We start from the raw sequence: 16625 nt of genomic DNA, 5'->3' as shown, positions 1-16625 counted from the left end.
CACTACAGATGCTCTTCCTCAAGTATTCAGAGTCCGATCCTCAGTGCCGAGTCTTCTGGGACTAACAATAGCACCTGTTCCTCATAAGATAGCCCATTCATGTATCTTTAATGAAGCGTTGGGGCAGATGGCGTGAAACTGTATTATCCAGTGCTTAGCAGTGCTAAGGCAAAGAGGGAGCAGTGCCAGCGTAACAATGAGTGTGGAGGACGCGGCCCAAGTGCTCTGCTCACATCTGCTCCACTTCATTCTATCAGACTCCTCAAGATCATCCTGGCAATAGAAATATTCTGGGCACCCAGCCGATAGGCAGATGAACTTCAGGGTAACTCTTTCAGGGTCTGGTGTTGCCACAAAGGGTGGAGAAACTGACACACACACACACACACACACACACACACACACACACACACACACACACACTGAAATGGAAGTCTTTTGTCTGGGAGCTGATCTGTAATTTATCAACAACGTATCCTCATAACTGCCATTCTTCTGATGCTTTTTTGACGGTTGTTTCCAGTCAATGGAAAATGAGAGTGATAATGTGTAAATTGATAAATGCATTGTCTGCTGAACTACTGTGCCATGTGTTAATTGACAGGCTGAAGGCTAGACTTCCACTATTAGCTGGCACTTTGAAGCTTCTCCAGATTTGATTTCCCTTTCTCTGACTTTAGCAGAGTAAATTAAAATTTAATGCACAGTGCTCATTACTGTAAATCACAACCATTCAAACCCAATGCACTTATTTTCCCTGATACATATCCATATTTCCTCTCACCTGGGTAAATCTCTTTATTGTGATATCTATTCAATAAAAACACAGTGCTGTCACTGGAGAGATCTCCCTTTTCATTTACAGCTTTGTTTCTAGGCAACATTCAGGATATTTGATGAGTTTAGCTATTGTCTGATTGACACTGCATTTTCTTGATATATAGATTTTCTCTCAGATTCCAATTATATGGCATATCTGAACAGAATCTCCTTCTGCTCCTAGAGTGATCTCTACAGTAATTAGTGTCGACATGCCTAAACACATTTATTTCAGTCTTTTGTATGAACAAATGTCTGATTTCATTAGACAACTAAACTGATGATATTACTGTTGGAAACAATGATGACAGGGAATAGATAAATATTTATCAGTGATAAATAGCTATGGAGTAATAGAATTATGATTAAATGTGTTGAATCTATGAAGCCCAGTGTATTCAGCTTATTACAATAATAGTTCCACTTGCGTTCCACATTTGGAGCAGCTGTTTCAGTGTAACACCCTGGCTTTAGCCTAATTAGTTTTGTTAGTTTAATGCGAGTAAGGTTAATTGCAATTATGTATGTGACTGACCTTAATAACCTTCCTGAGGGTAGACTAACACACTCAGTACTGAGGGAGAGAGAGGGAGGGAGAGAGTCTGCTTCAGAGAGTCTTTCTCTGCACCATGAGTGCAGTACATTCAGAAAAATACTTAACCCGCTTTTATAGAACGAACACTCCAACACCGGGCAGTCCCTGTTCCCCAGTGTACCTGTTCACCTGTCGCTGGCTCTAAATCATGTTGGGACATTAATTATTGCGTTTTTCCATATGTTCTATACATGCGGGCCATGAGCCATCTTTCATCCTGTCTGCCTGGAAACCTGGAACACCAATGAAAAATACATATTATTTAAGGTCGTTTCCAACAGTCTCCCAGGTCATCGACTTTTCTCCAGCCGCAGCACATTTTACAGAAATACTTTTCAGATTACAGGAAAGAAAAAAGGAAATGACATGCTTCTCCATTCCTTTTCTAATGTACTTTCTATACTTGCACTTTGTTGAAAAGCTCCGTAGACAGAAAGTGTTATTTATTTAGTTTTGAGTCTACCTCTGCACCTCTGGCCAGATCGATGGAGTGGTCCTGAGGACATATAGCGGTGGGGAACGGGCCCTGCTGCACCAGATCAGGGCACACAGGGGGAGCAGACAGATATCATAAGCAGACCTCAGCTAGAACGTGGGGAAAAGTCGTTGCTCAAAGCAGGTTGATTTCATGCCCCAATGCTGCAGGAGTAATTGCACCCAGACCCGTTTTATTGCAAGTTGATTTTAAAGAGGGATGAATGGAGAAACATTCTGTAAAGTGTTTATTTTGGGGGCTGACCTTTATTAACCCGTTTTCCAGGCGGGTTCCCCTGAGGTGGGCTGGCCCGGTGCTAGATTAACCCTCGCAGGCCCCACACAGCCTGGCTGCATCCTATCACCGGCAGGCAGGATGCAGAGGATCACAGTCAGATTGGGCTCTGCTTCAGCCCTCAGCATGTGTCTCATTCTGAAACCCCCCCACACACTACACTGCCTCTAAGAGACATTAACAACACACACACACACACACACACACACACACACACACACACACACACACACACACACACACACACACACACACACACACACACACACACACACACACACACACACACACACACACACACACACACACACACTACACTGCCTCTAAGAGACATTAACAACACACACACACTACACTGCCTCTAAGAGACATTAACAACACACACACACACACACACTACACTGCCTCTAAGAGACATTAACAACACACACACACTACACTGCCTCTAAGAGACATTAACAACACACACACACTACACTGCCTCTAAGGACATTAACAACACACACAAACTACACTGCCTCTAAGGGACATTAACAACACACACACACTACACTGCCTCTAAGAGACATTAACAACCCCCCCCACACACTACACTGCCTATAAGAGACATTGACAACACACACACTACAACATTAACAACACACACACACACTACACTGCCTCTAAGAGACATTAACAACACACACACACACACTACACTGCCTCTAAGAGACATTAACAACACACACACACTACACTGCCTCTAAGAGACATTAACAACACACACACACACTACACTGCCTCTAAGGGACATTAACAACACACACACACTACACTGCCTCTAAGAGACATTAACAACCCCCCCACACACTACACTGCCTCTAAGAGACATTAACACCCCCCCCCCCACACACACTACACTGCCTCTAAGAGACATTAACAACACACACACACACTACACTGCCTCTAAGAGACATTAACAACACACACACACACACTACACTGCCTCTAAGAGACATTAACAACACACACACACACTACACTGCCTCTAAGAGACATTAACAACACACACACACTACACTGCCTCTAAGAGACATTAACAACACACACACACTACACTGCCTCTAAGAGACATTAACAACACACACACACACTACACTGCCTCTAAGAGACATTAACAACACACACACACACACACACACACACACACACACACACACACACACACACACACACACACACACACACACACACACACACACACACACACACACACACACACACAAGAGCACATATTTATCCTCTTGCTGTAGAGAGTCAGAATAGGACAGTCAGCTTCAGCGTGGACAGTGAAGGTTAATAATGTTAGACTGAAACACGTGTAGGATACACTACACTGCCTCTGGACGTTAGACAAATATCACAAACAGACACAGCTGTTGCTGTAAATTACCAGATCGCCTGGACTTTTATCGTCTGTATAAATGATCCTCCAAAAGTATGAGATACAGGCTTTATGTCTGAGCCATCTTCCCCTGTCAAGCATACAGGGTGTCCCTGTGTGTTTGTACACACTATGAAGCCCACACACTACATCTGCACTGACACTACAGTTATGGGACATTCAACACACCACACATCTCATCTCACCACACCACTGACACTACAGCGTTATGGTTCGACATCTCATCTCACCACCGACACTACACGTTATGGTTCGACATCTCATCTCACCACTGACACTCTACACTGTTCGACATCTCAACCACTGACACACAGCGTTATGGTTCGACATCTCATCTCACCACTGACACTACAGCGTTATGGTTGACATCTCATCTCAGAGACACTACAGCACGACATCTCATCTCACCACACAACCAACACTACAGCGTTATGGTTAAGACATCTCATCTCACCACTGACACTACACGTTATGGTTAAGACATCTCATCTCACCACCGACACTACAGTGGTATGGTTCGACATCTCATCTCACACACAACCAACACTACAGCGTTATGGTTCGACATCTCATCTCACCACTGACACTACAGCGTTACACATCTCATCTCACCACCGACACTACAGCGTTAACATCTCATCTCACCACTGACACACACGTTACACACTACACTGACACTACAGCGTTATGGGACATCTCATCTCACCACCGACACTACAGTGTTATGGTTTGACATCTCATCTCACCCCCGACACTACAGCGTTATGGTTCGACATCTCATCTCACCACTGACACTACAGCGTTACATTAACATCTCATCTCACCACTGACACTACAGCGACATCTCATCTCACCACTGACAACAGCGAGACATCTCATCTCACCACCGACACTACAGCGTTATGGTTCGACATCTCATCTCACCACACACAACACTACAGCGTTATGGTTAAGACATCTCATCTCACCACCGACACTACAGCGTTACGACATCTCATCTCACCACACCACTGACACTACAGCGTTATGGTTCGACATCTCATCTCGACACTACAGCGTTATGGTTACACATCTCACCACACCACTGACACTACAGCGTTATGGTTCGACATCTCATCTCACCACACCACTGACACTACAGCGTTATGGTTCGACATCTCATCTCACCACACCACTGACACTACAGCGTTATGGTTAACATCTCATCTCACCACACCACTGACACTACAGTGTTATGGTTCGACTGCTCATCTCACCACACCACTGACACTACAGCGTTAAGACATCTCATCTCACACACAACCAACACTACACTATGGTTCGACATCTCATCTCACCAGACACTACACATTAACATCTCACCACACCACTGACACTACAGCGTTATGGTTCGACATCTCATCTCACCACCGACACTACAGCGTTATGGTTCGACATCTCATCTCACCACACCACTGACACTACAGCGTTATGGTTCGACATCTCATCTCACCACACCACTGACACTACAGTGTTATGGTTCGACATTCAACACCACACCACTGACACTACAGCTGACATCTCATCTCACCACACAACCAACAGTTAGACATCTCACCACACACACAGCACACATCTCATCTCACCACACCACTGACACTACAGCGTTATGGTTCGACATCTCACACCAACGACACTACAGCGTTACGACATCTCATCTCACACACCACTGACACTACAGCGTTATGGTTCGACATCTCATCTCACCACACCACTGACACTACAGCAACGACATCTCATCACACCACACCACTGACACTACAGTGTTATGAGACATTCATCTCACCACACACTGACACACACACACATCTCATCTCACCACACAACAACACACACACACATCTCATCTCACCACCGACACACAGCGTTATGGTTCGACATCTCATCTCACCACACCACTGACACTACAGCGTTATGGTTCGACATCTCATCTCACCAACGACACTACAGCGTTACGACATCTCACACACCACTGACACTACAGCATGGTTCGACATCTCATCTCACCACACCACTGACACTACAGCGTTATGGTTCGACATCTCATCTCACCACACCACTGACACTACAGTGTTATGGTTCGACAGCTCATCTCACCACACAACCAACACTACAGCGTTATGGTTCGACATCTCACCACACCACCGACACTACAGCGTTATGGTTTGACATCTCATCTCACCACACAACCAACACTACAGCGTTATGGTTCGACATCTCATCTCACCACTGACACTACAGCGTTATGGTTCGACATCTCATCTCACCACTGAATAGGATGGTTCAGACATCTCAGCGTCACCACCGACACTGAATGGTTAATCTCATGTCACCACACAACCAACACTACAGCGTTTGGTTCGACATCTCATCTCACCACTGACACTACAGCGTTATGGTTCGACATCTCATCTCACCACCGACACTACAGTGGTATGGTTCGACATCTCATCTCACCACACAACCAACACTACAGCGTTATGGTTCGACATCTCATCTCACCACTGACACTACAGCGTTATGGTTCGACATCTCATCTCACCACCGACACTACAGCGTTATGGTTCGACATCTCATCTCACCACTGACACTACAGCGTTATGGTTCGACATCTCATCTCACCACTGACACTACAGCGTTATGGTTCGACATCTCATCTCACCACCGACACTACAGTGTTATGGTTTGACATCTCATCTCACCCCCGACACTACAGCGTTATGGTTCGACATCTCATCTCACCACTGACACTACAGCGTTATGGTTCGACATCTCATCTCACCACTGACACTACAGCGTTATGGTTCGACATCTCATCTCACCACTGACACTACAGCGTTATGGTTCGACATCTCATCTCACCACCGACACTACAGCGTTATGGTTCGACATCTCATCTCACCACACAACCAACACTACAGCGTTATGGTTCGACATCTCATCTCACCACCGACACTACAGCGTTATGGTTCGACATCTCATCTCACCACACCACTGACACTACAGCGTTATGGTTCGACATCTCATCTCACCAACGACACTACAGCGTTATGGTTCGACATCTCATCTCACCACACCACTGACACTACAGCGTTATGGTTCGACATCTCATCTCACCACACCACTGACACTACAGCGTTATGGTTCGACATCTCATCTCACCACACCACTGACACTACAGCGTTATGGTTCGACATCTCATCTCACCACACCACTGACACTACAGTGTTATGGTTCGACTGCTCATCTCACCACACCACTGACACTACAGCGTTATGGTTCGACATCTCATCTCACCACACAACCAACACTACAGCGTTATGGTTCGACATCTCATCTCACCACCGACACTACAGCGTTATGGTTCGACATCTCATCTCATCTACAGCGTTATGGTTCGACACTCACTGACACTACAGCGTTATGGTTCGACATCTCATCTCACCACACCACTGACACTACAGCGTTATGGTTCGACATCTCATCTCACCACACCACTGACACTACAGCGTTATGGTTCGACATCTCATCTCACCACACCACTGACACTACAGTGTTATGGTTCGACATCTCATCTCACCACACCACTGACACTACAGCGTTATGGTTCGACATCTCATCTCACCACACAACCAACACTACAGCGTTATGGTTCGACATCTCATCTCACCACCGACACTACAGCGTTATGGTTCGACATCTCATCTCACCACACCACTGACACTACAGCGTTATGGTTCGACATCTCATCTCACATCTACAGCATCTCACCACACCACTGACACTACAGCGTTATGGTTCGACATCTCATCTCACCACACCACTGACACTACAGCGTTATGGTTCGACATCTCATCTCACCACACCACTGACACTACAGCGTTATGGTTCGACATCTCATCTCACCACACCACTGACACTACAGCGTTATGGTTCGACATCTCATCTCACCACCGACACTACAGCGTTATGGTTCGACATCTCACCACACCACCGACACTACAGCGTTATGGTTCGACATCTCATCTCACCACACAACCAACACTACAGCGACATCTCATCTCACCACACAACCAACACACCACACACTCACCACCGACACTACAGCGACATCTCATCTCACCACCGACACTACAGCGTTATGGTTCGACATCTCATCACCACACCACCGACACTACACTCGACATCTCATCTCACCACCACTGACACTACACAGCGTTATGGTTCGACATCTCATCTCACCACGACACTACAGCGTTATGGTTCGACATCTCATCTCACCACACCACTGACACTACAGCGTTATGGTTCGACATCTCATCTCACCACACCACTGACACTACAGCGTTATGGTTCGACATCTCATCTCACACACCACACTACAGCGTTATGACATCTCATCTCACCACCGACACTACAGCGTTATCGTTCGACATCTCATCTCACCACCGACACTACAGCGTTATGGTTCGACATCTCATCTCACCACACCACTGACACTACAGCGTTATGGTTCGACATCTCATCTCACCACACACCAACACTACAGCGTTATGACATCTCATCTCGACACATCTCACCACACCACTGACACTACAGCGACATCTCATCTTATGGACATCTCATTCGACATCTCATCTCACCACACCACTGACACTACAGCGTTATGGTTCGACATCTCATCTCACCACACCACTGACACTCGACATCTCATCTCACAGCAGCGTTATGGTTCAACATCTCACCACACCACTGACACTACAGCGTTATGGTTCGACATCTCATCTCACCACTGACACTACAGCGTTATGGTTCGACATCTCATCTCACCACTGACACTACAGCGTTATGGTTCGACATCTCATCTCACCACACCACTGACACTACAGCGTTATGGTTCGACATCTCATCTCACCACACCACTGACACTACAGCATTACGGTTCGACATCTCATCTCACCACACCACTGACACTACAGCATTACGGTTCGACATCTCATCTCACCACACCACCGACACTACAGCGTTATGGTTCGACATCTCATCTCACCACACCACTGACACTACAGCGTTATGGTTCGACATCTCACCACACCACTGACACTACAGCATTACGGTTCGACATCTCATCTCACCACACCACTGACACTACAGCGTTATGGTTCGACATCTCATCTCACCACACCACTGACACTACAGCGTTATGGTTCGACATCTCATCTCACCACACCACTGACACTACAGCGTTATGGTTCGACATCTCATCTCACCACACCACTGACACTACAGCATTATGGTTGACACTACAGCGTTATGGACATCTCATCTCACCACCGACACCACGTTATGGTTGACATCTCATCTCACCACTGACACTACAGCGTTATGGTTCGACATCTCATCTCACCACACCACTGACACTACAGCGTTATGGTTCGACATCTCATCTCACCACACCACTGACACAGCCGACACATCTCACACCGACACTACAGCGTTATGGTTCAACATCTCACCACACCACTGACATCTCGACATCTCATCTCACCACTGACACTACAGCGTTATGGTTCGACATCTCATCTCACCACTGACACTACAGCGTTATGGTTCGACATCTCATCTCACCACACCACTGACACTACAGCGTTATGGTTCGACATCTCACCACACCACCGACACTACAGCATTACGGTTCGACATCTCATCTCACCACACCACTGACACTACAGCATTACGGTTCGACATCTCATCTCACCACACCACTGACACTACAGCATTACGGTTCGACATCTCATCTCACCACACCACTGACACTACAGTGAACAGCCTGAGGACATTGTGTTGATCTTTTCACATACCAGTCTGTATCTGTCACCAACAGTCATCCCACTGACCGTACACACACCACACACCATACAGACCTCTACAGGTGCTCAAATACATCTGTAACCTCCCGTCATTTGCCTCTCACGTGTCATACCCTCTGGACGGGGGGGTGGGGGGGGACAATGCGCGTGTGGCTGGGTCCTTTGAAGTTCCGTTGTGAAATAGTGCTGCGGGGATTAGGAACAGACGCGGCCGGGCCAGGTATTGTGTGAGCACATGAGGGCCGTCAGAGCCGCAGAGCCCCCTGTCAGGACACGTTAGGCCAGGCTGTGATCTGCTCTGTGCTCCCCTCTCCTCTCCCCCTGCCTGCCTGCCTCAGTGTGCTGCTCTGTGTCTGCAGCTCAGCTAGGCCTCTCTCTGATCTCCGCTTTTCTATCTGTTCAGCAGGTCCAGGGTCACATGCCTCCGCTCATGATTCCCATTTTTCCACACGACCAACGCACCCTGGCAGCTGCTGCCGCAGCCCAGCAGGGCTTTCTCTTCCCACCGGGAATCTCTTACAAGCCAGGTATGCTCCTCTCGTTCTCTCTCTGTTGTTTCATCCTGCATCTCTGTCTGTCCTGTTCTCTGTCTACTTCTCAAGGTTATGTACATGCAGTTCTCCTCCTCACAGACAGAGGTTCATTTTGACAGCATGGGTCATCTTCAGACATTGATGAAGGGCCTTTCCCAATATAATCTATCCCACATATTTATTATGGTTATATATTTCATACATTTACTTGCAATGTATTTTATGTAAGTAATACTTTTTGTCAGTGCTCATTTTCACTGCCCCAGTTATCATAGGATCCTTACACTACACATATCCCAGTCTCCACACGGCACCAAATAAAAGTGTAGTCAGTAAGGCCAAGGCAGATGATGTACAGTACTCTATGTCACCTTGTAAGTGGAGCCAAGCCTTGGGGAGGGTTCTGTGTTCAACTCCAAGGCAGCATGCCTGTTCAACAATAGATATGAGTAAAGGAGCAGTGGAATATAAACAGCTTTTCAACATGAAAGTGTCTTGACTTCTCTGGCTGTAATCGCTATGGAAGAATCTGCTGAGGGACCTGCCTGCTGCAGTAACACAGTACTCTACCTAGGTACTCACTGACCCCCTCACTCTCTCACTGTACTCATCAATCACTCAAAGGATCATGTACAGCTTAGATGTCAATTTAAACATACTCCATATGGTGGAATGTGATAGCACCAGAAACAGGACCGTATTAATGTCCAGACATACTATCCTGAGATAGTGTCTTGTCCTTCTGTATCTCTTTGTTGAGATGAGCTGACACATGTCACTCACCCAGAGACAGACAGACAGACAGACAGACAGACAGACAGACAGACAGACAGACAGACAGACAGACAGACAGAGAGAGGAGAGAGACAGAAGAGGAGGGCAAGCATCTCCCAGGCATAGAGTAATTTGACCTGTGGGGTTGAAGGGTGAAGGCCCCCTCCCGGAGGTGCCTCTGCTCCCCTTGCCTGTAGCAGCTTGCCTCTCTCTCCCTTTGTGTGACGAACGGAGAAAGAGAATGGCTCCACACGCAACACATTCCACATCCCAAAACAAATTTGTGGGAAATTGCTATGACTTGTTGTTTGACTTCCTGCTCATTGTTACTGAGAATTAAAGTCATCTGGGCTTCTGTAATGAAATATTCAGGCAGATCCCTGAGTGGACCCAGCCACACAGCCTCTCTCTCCTTAGCTCTATGACTGGGTATTCCTTGTAATTCTTGCTGAACATTGACTATCGGCTGGAAGTAAAGTAAAATTGCACATGCAAGGGTTTTCTCATCTCCCTGACCGACCTGGGGGAGGGAAAGTCCAGGCCTCTTTTTGTCTGTCCTGAATGCTCTCAGAAATACGTTTGTTGTTAGCGTCGTATCACAACATTGAGGTAACTCCAGGACTTGGAGGAAGTCAGAGGGGGTGGAGTAAGATTGGCGAGTCTAGTCAGCAGGTAAATAGCAGAACATTAAAAGGTGTGGTAGTGCAGCTAATACATTTACGATAAAGCCACAGGATGAAAAATATGGTCAGCTATTTTGGAACTATAGAGGCATGACAGCTGGAACACAGCGCCTGAGGGGATTCTTTTGCCTGTCGATTTCTTTAATACATTTGACATGGAAAATGTTTTCGTACAAATACCAGAAGGTATTATGGACTCACGGCATGCATGAGTCGCCATGTGTACACACAGCCCCTGAATTATTCATGAGTTATTCATAAAGAAAAGGAAAAAAGGTCTGAAAATGACTACCAATGACTACCATGATCAACTGAAGTAGCTTAACGTCTCTACTATCCTCAACCCCCAACGCAAGATCCTACCTTATGACCCATCTGCTCGATCAGAGGATGCTGCTGTGTCCACCCTCCATGAAGACTAGGAAAGTGGCCAAGCGTTCACTTCCACGCTAGGGCACACTAATCTGATGTCATCTTTATAAGACAGACCCTCCCAGGGACCACTGCTTATGACCCTGACCCCGCGGTGTTGCCACGACGACAGAACTATTGCCAGCGTCGTAGCATCGTGCCATCTCTCCCTCTGCACACTGTGCTCAATGGCCCTGACGTTGCATGGCAGAGCAGAGACGCAGGTCATCCTTTAAACAAATAGACGCCATCTCGCTCTGTTTGCATGGACACAGAGACATTCACTCTGATAGTAGTCTAATGGTCCTGCAGAATGACTCCATGGTCATTGGGTCCCTATGCAATGATGAGGACACACAGACATCCAGCTGGAATGACTGCTGCTACATTTCTGTTTCTGCCGCCACACAATAACCCACTGGCTTGTCCCTCTTGTGACTGAATACAGTGGCTGCATTAGAGCTCCATGGAATCTGTGTCAGCCAGTCATGCTCACACGTGTTAGGCCTTCTATTGTAGTTCAGCACCAACTTTCTCACTGCCTTGTTTAGCTGGATAGAGACATTGTTAGCACTTCAAACAGAGAAAGTGAAATAGGGCATAGACTTAATAATTGAACATTCATTCCAGAGCCACTTGTTTTCAAAGAACTCTCGAATACTCTACATTGCCCTTGCCCTTGGCATCAGGTGCCCAGTTGTGAAGAGCTCTGTTAGAGAGAGGCTTTTCCCTTCTCCTGCATCAGGCCCTGCTCTATGGTCCTACCCACTACTTTTCATTAGTGTTGAGCCCAGGCTCTCAGGCTGTAGTGTCCTCAAGCCCAGGCTCCAGGCAGCTGGAGGGCCCTGCACTAGATATGAGGGTGCTCATCGATAAAGAGGGTCAGGGCCCGATGCCGCTCAGTCCCACACAACTCCACTTAATTGGGCCCGTTTTTCAGCATGACACCTGGCTGAGAAAGGAATGCAGGATGAGATTAACTTTTCTCTCCACCATTACCATCACAGACCTTTAAACATCATTCAGCAGATCCTGTCTGTCTCTGCTTTCTCTTTCTCTATAGCATTATGATGTTGAACAGCTAGCGGCTCGTTAGCCCCATCTGTCTTGTTGGACAGGGAATGTCTTTGATACTGGTCTTGTTGGTAGTACCGACCATATCAGAGGTAAATTACTGGTTGATTCCTATGGAGGACCCTCTGTATGTCAGCTCTGACAGGACATAAATCACCCTTGAGCTTGGTTCACTGTGGATGAGAGATCCTGTTTGTATCACAGTGGACACTGTGCTGCATCAGGGCTCCGGCAGCCGACTTGTCATGATGAAGGGAATCCATCCATCTCATCCCTCAGCAGTTCCAGGAGTGACAACAAACACCCGATCCATAGCGTGATTCTCCATGTGCCAGAGTTATGTCCCCAGCTCTGACACAGCCATGGCATCATCTGGCCCCTTCTGTTTACCCTCCTAGTGATCCATCACCCAGACCTGACCATGGGATCAGTCATGGGATCAGCCGTCCTCAGGACAGCAGCACACTTTGAAACTCTGATGCTCTTTCATTACTGACACCAGGCTGGCAGCACGCCCAGTCTACTGGAGTCTGCATGCAACCCTGGACCCCCTAGACCCACCGAGACCCCCTCCAGACCCCCCAGTACAGTGCCGGTGATGTCCTCTCTTGGCAGCTGTGACCCTCCCTGGTTTCACATGACCTCCTCCCTGGTTTCACATGACTTGTCATTTAGCCCCCCCTGAAGTCATGCAGAACTCCCCCACTCCTCCTCCTCTGCACAGAGAGAGGGATGGCATACTCATGCATTGAGAGAGAAAGGCCATGCGGGTAGTAACGACCCACACCGCACCCCTCCTACGAGACAATTTGAAATCACTTCACTGGCCTGATTTTATTTGCACCTGCCTTAAATGGGGATTGAATTTCCTGGCTGTATCACAATGTGCTGTACAAGATTGCAAAGTGAGGGTGAAGGGAGAAAAAGGGGAAGGAAGATACCTAGTCAGTACAACTGAATGCATTCAACTGAAATGTGTCTTCCTCAAAGGACAAGGTATACACATTTACCTCGTGCCTGTGGCTTAATGGCTCCATATGAAGTGACAGGCGGAAGTGGGGTCTGAACTAGTGCCAATTCCCCCTCAGTACGCATGCTTCAGTCATCCCCCCCTCCCCTCTCCACTCCCCTCCACTCCCCACTCCCCACTCCCCACTCCCCTCCCCTCTAACCTGTAGGCTACACTACTGGCCTGGCCCGTCTCACTGGGGTTGTTCTGTCTGTCTGTCCGTCTGTCCGTCTGTCCGTCTGTCCGTCCGTCCGTCCGTCTGTCTGTCTGTCTGTCTGTCTGTCTGTCTGTCTGTCTGTCTGTCTGTCTGTCTGTCTGTCTGTCTGTCTGTCTGTCTGAACACACTGGGCTGAGTGTAAAAGCTTCTGGTACTGAGTGACACACTCAACGCTCCCACAACATCAATCATATAGACTCCACCTACTTCATACCTGTCTTTCAAAGCAATCAAATAAAAATTATATAAAAAGAGTCGTCCATACTGGTTAGATTGATGTGATACCAAGATAAGAATGTTATTTGTTAACCGTGTTATTGTAACAACACACTTGTTCTAACTAGTTTCTTAAAGCACTGTTCCCTCTTGTCTGCCAAAACTCTCACTGCCAAACAAACAATGTTGTGTCAAACAATAGCAGGGGATGTCTACAAATGCCTGAGAGAACACGCCACTTCCTCTGTGTAATCACTTATAATCACCCAGATATTTAACACACACACACACACACCTTTCATAGTGCCTGTTGGTTTCCAGCGTGGAGATGGAGAGCAGGGAGTGGGAGTTTGAGGAGGGGGGGTGGTGAGGAGGGATACGTTCCTGAATAATGCTGCTCCAGTCGGCCCAGCTGAGCCTTTTGTTGGTGCAGATGTTTGGGCTGGGAGCCGAGGGCCCAGAGGAGGAGAGGAGAGGGAGAGGAGGGCCCAGGGACTGTGTTGGCACATGCCTGGCCGCTGTAGGCCCGGCTCCCTTTGCTCATTGTCTCAACCTGTGCACATTGTTCTCTCCCCCCGACAGGTGACAACTACCCGGTGCAGTTCATTCCATCCACAATGGCAGCTGCGGCAGCGTCAGGACTCAGCCCCCTCCAGCTTCAGGTATGTGCTACCACAAAGAATGCTGCTCAGGACGCCTGCCAAGCCCAGGGCAGAAAAACGGCTAAGCAGCTGTATGCTAAGTAATGAGCTGCACACTAAATAATCCTGGAGGCCCTAGCTCCTACAAGCTTAGCACCTTACATGTGCAGTTTACCCTGTTTTATAGAGGATTTAACCCCATAGCTCCACCAGAGATGGGAGTTGGGATGACAATAGTTATTAGAGGGAATGAAAATCACTCTAGTTACCAAGAAAGTTAAATACAGACCTCTGATGTTCCTGCATTACACTGTATGACCTAAAGCTGTATGAGAGAGAGAGCGCGAGAGAGAGAGACAGACAGACAGACAGAGAGACAGTCAGCGTGAGAGAGACAGACGGAGAGAGAGAGAGCGCGCGAGAGAGAGACAGACGGAGAGAGAGAGAGCACGAGAGAGAGAGGCAGACAGACAGAGAGAGAGCACGCGAGAGACAGACAGAGAGAGAGACAGACAGACAGACAGACAGACAGAGAGAGAGAGAGAGAGAGAGAGAGAGAGAGAGAGAGAGAGAGAGAGAGAGAGAGACAGAGACAGAGACAGAGACAGAGACAGAGACAGAGACAGAGACAGAGAGAGCGCGCGAGAGAGATTGAGAGATCTTGATTCCCGAACAGAAAGAGAGAATGCTGGGATAGGCTCCAAAGCCCTGCAGGCCCTTCCAGGAGCGTTCACATGAAGCTGTTAGAGCTGAACTGGGGTCAGGAGCTAACCCCAGGCTATACTGTTTAATAAAGATAATTATCTGGGTTCCATCTTCATAGTCATTACCGTTATAATTATCAGCACTATTACCATCCAGCTCCTCTCCAGGCCCGAGCATGTTCTTTCTATCCAAATTGACAATATGTATTCCCCAGGTTACTTTCTCTGAGTTCTATTTACATAACCAATACACAGAATGGCTATGGGAAGCAGCGAAACCCTCTGTACAATTACACTAATGCTATTACTCCTGCCTGCTTGCTTAAGAAATTATCAAAGCGCCCTTTGCAGTTCTGTGAAGTATGAAGATTGAGGATATCTTTTGAAACTGGGTAATCATAAATATTTAAGGGTATCTGAAACTACTTGAATAAGGATCGTCAGTAGACTTTAATGTTCTGCCTTTGAAACAAAGGCGAAAGAAAGAAAAACAACTCTCCAAGCGCCTGCTTTTTGTGGCCCCTGTTTTGTCAACACCAGTGATAAGCTGTTGATAGCAATTAAACATTAAGCTCACTGATAGCCAGGATTCTGATAGCCAGGATTCTGATAGCCAGGATTCTGAAAGCCAGGATTCTGATAGCCAGGATTCTAGCCAGGATTCTGAAAGCCAGGATTCTGATAGCCAGGATTCTGATAGCCAGGATTCTGATAGCCAGGATTCTGATAGCCAGGATTCTGATAGCCAGGATAGCCAGGATTCTGATAGCCAGGATTCTGAAAGCCAGGATTCTGAGAGCCAGGATTCTGATAGCCAGGATTCTGAT

At 47.3% G+C, this 16625-nt stretch overlaps 1 protein-coding gene across 1 annotated transcript in view; it reads left to right on the top strand.

Annotated features, from left to right (window-relative positions):
- Positions 1-16625, top strand: part of LOC135552809 (transcription factor SOX-6-like) — a 140921-nt gene that overhangs the window by 78958 nt on the left and 45338 nt on the right. The window contains exons 8-9 of the mRNA XM_064984678.1: positions 9943-10063; positions 15036-15115. Coding sequence (XP_064840750.1) covers positions 9943-10063; positions 15036-15115 — 201 coding nt within the window. The remainder of the gene's footprint in view (positions 1-9942; positions 10064-15035; positions 15116-16625) is intronic.

This window comes from Oncorhynchus masou, chromosome 2 (genome assembly GCF_036934945.1).
Source record: "Oncorhynchus masou masou isolate Uvic2021 chromosome 2, UVic_Omas_1.1, whole genome shotgun sequence".
Taxonomy (NCBI): domain Eukaryota; kingdom Metazoa; phylum Chordata; class Actinopteri; order Salmoniformes; family Salmonidae; genus Oncorhynchus; species Oncorhynchus masou.
The sequence above is the reverse complement of the archived record's forward strand: the minus strand, read 5'-3'. Positions and strand labels throughout refer to the sequence as shown.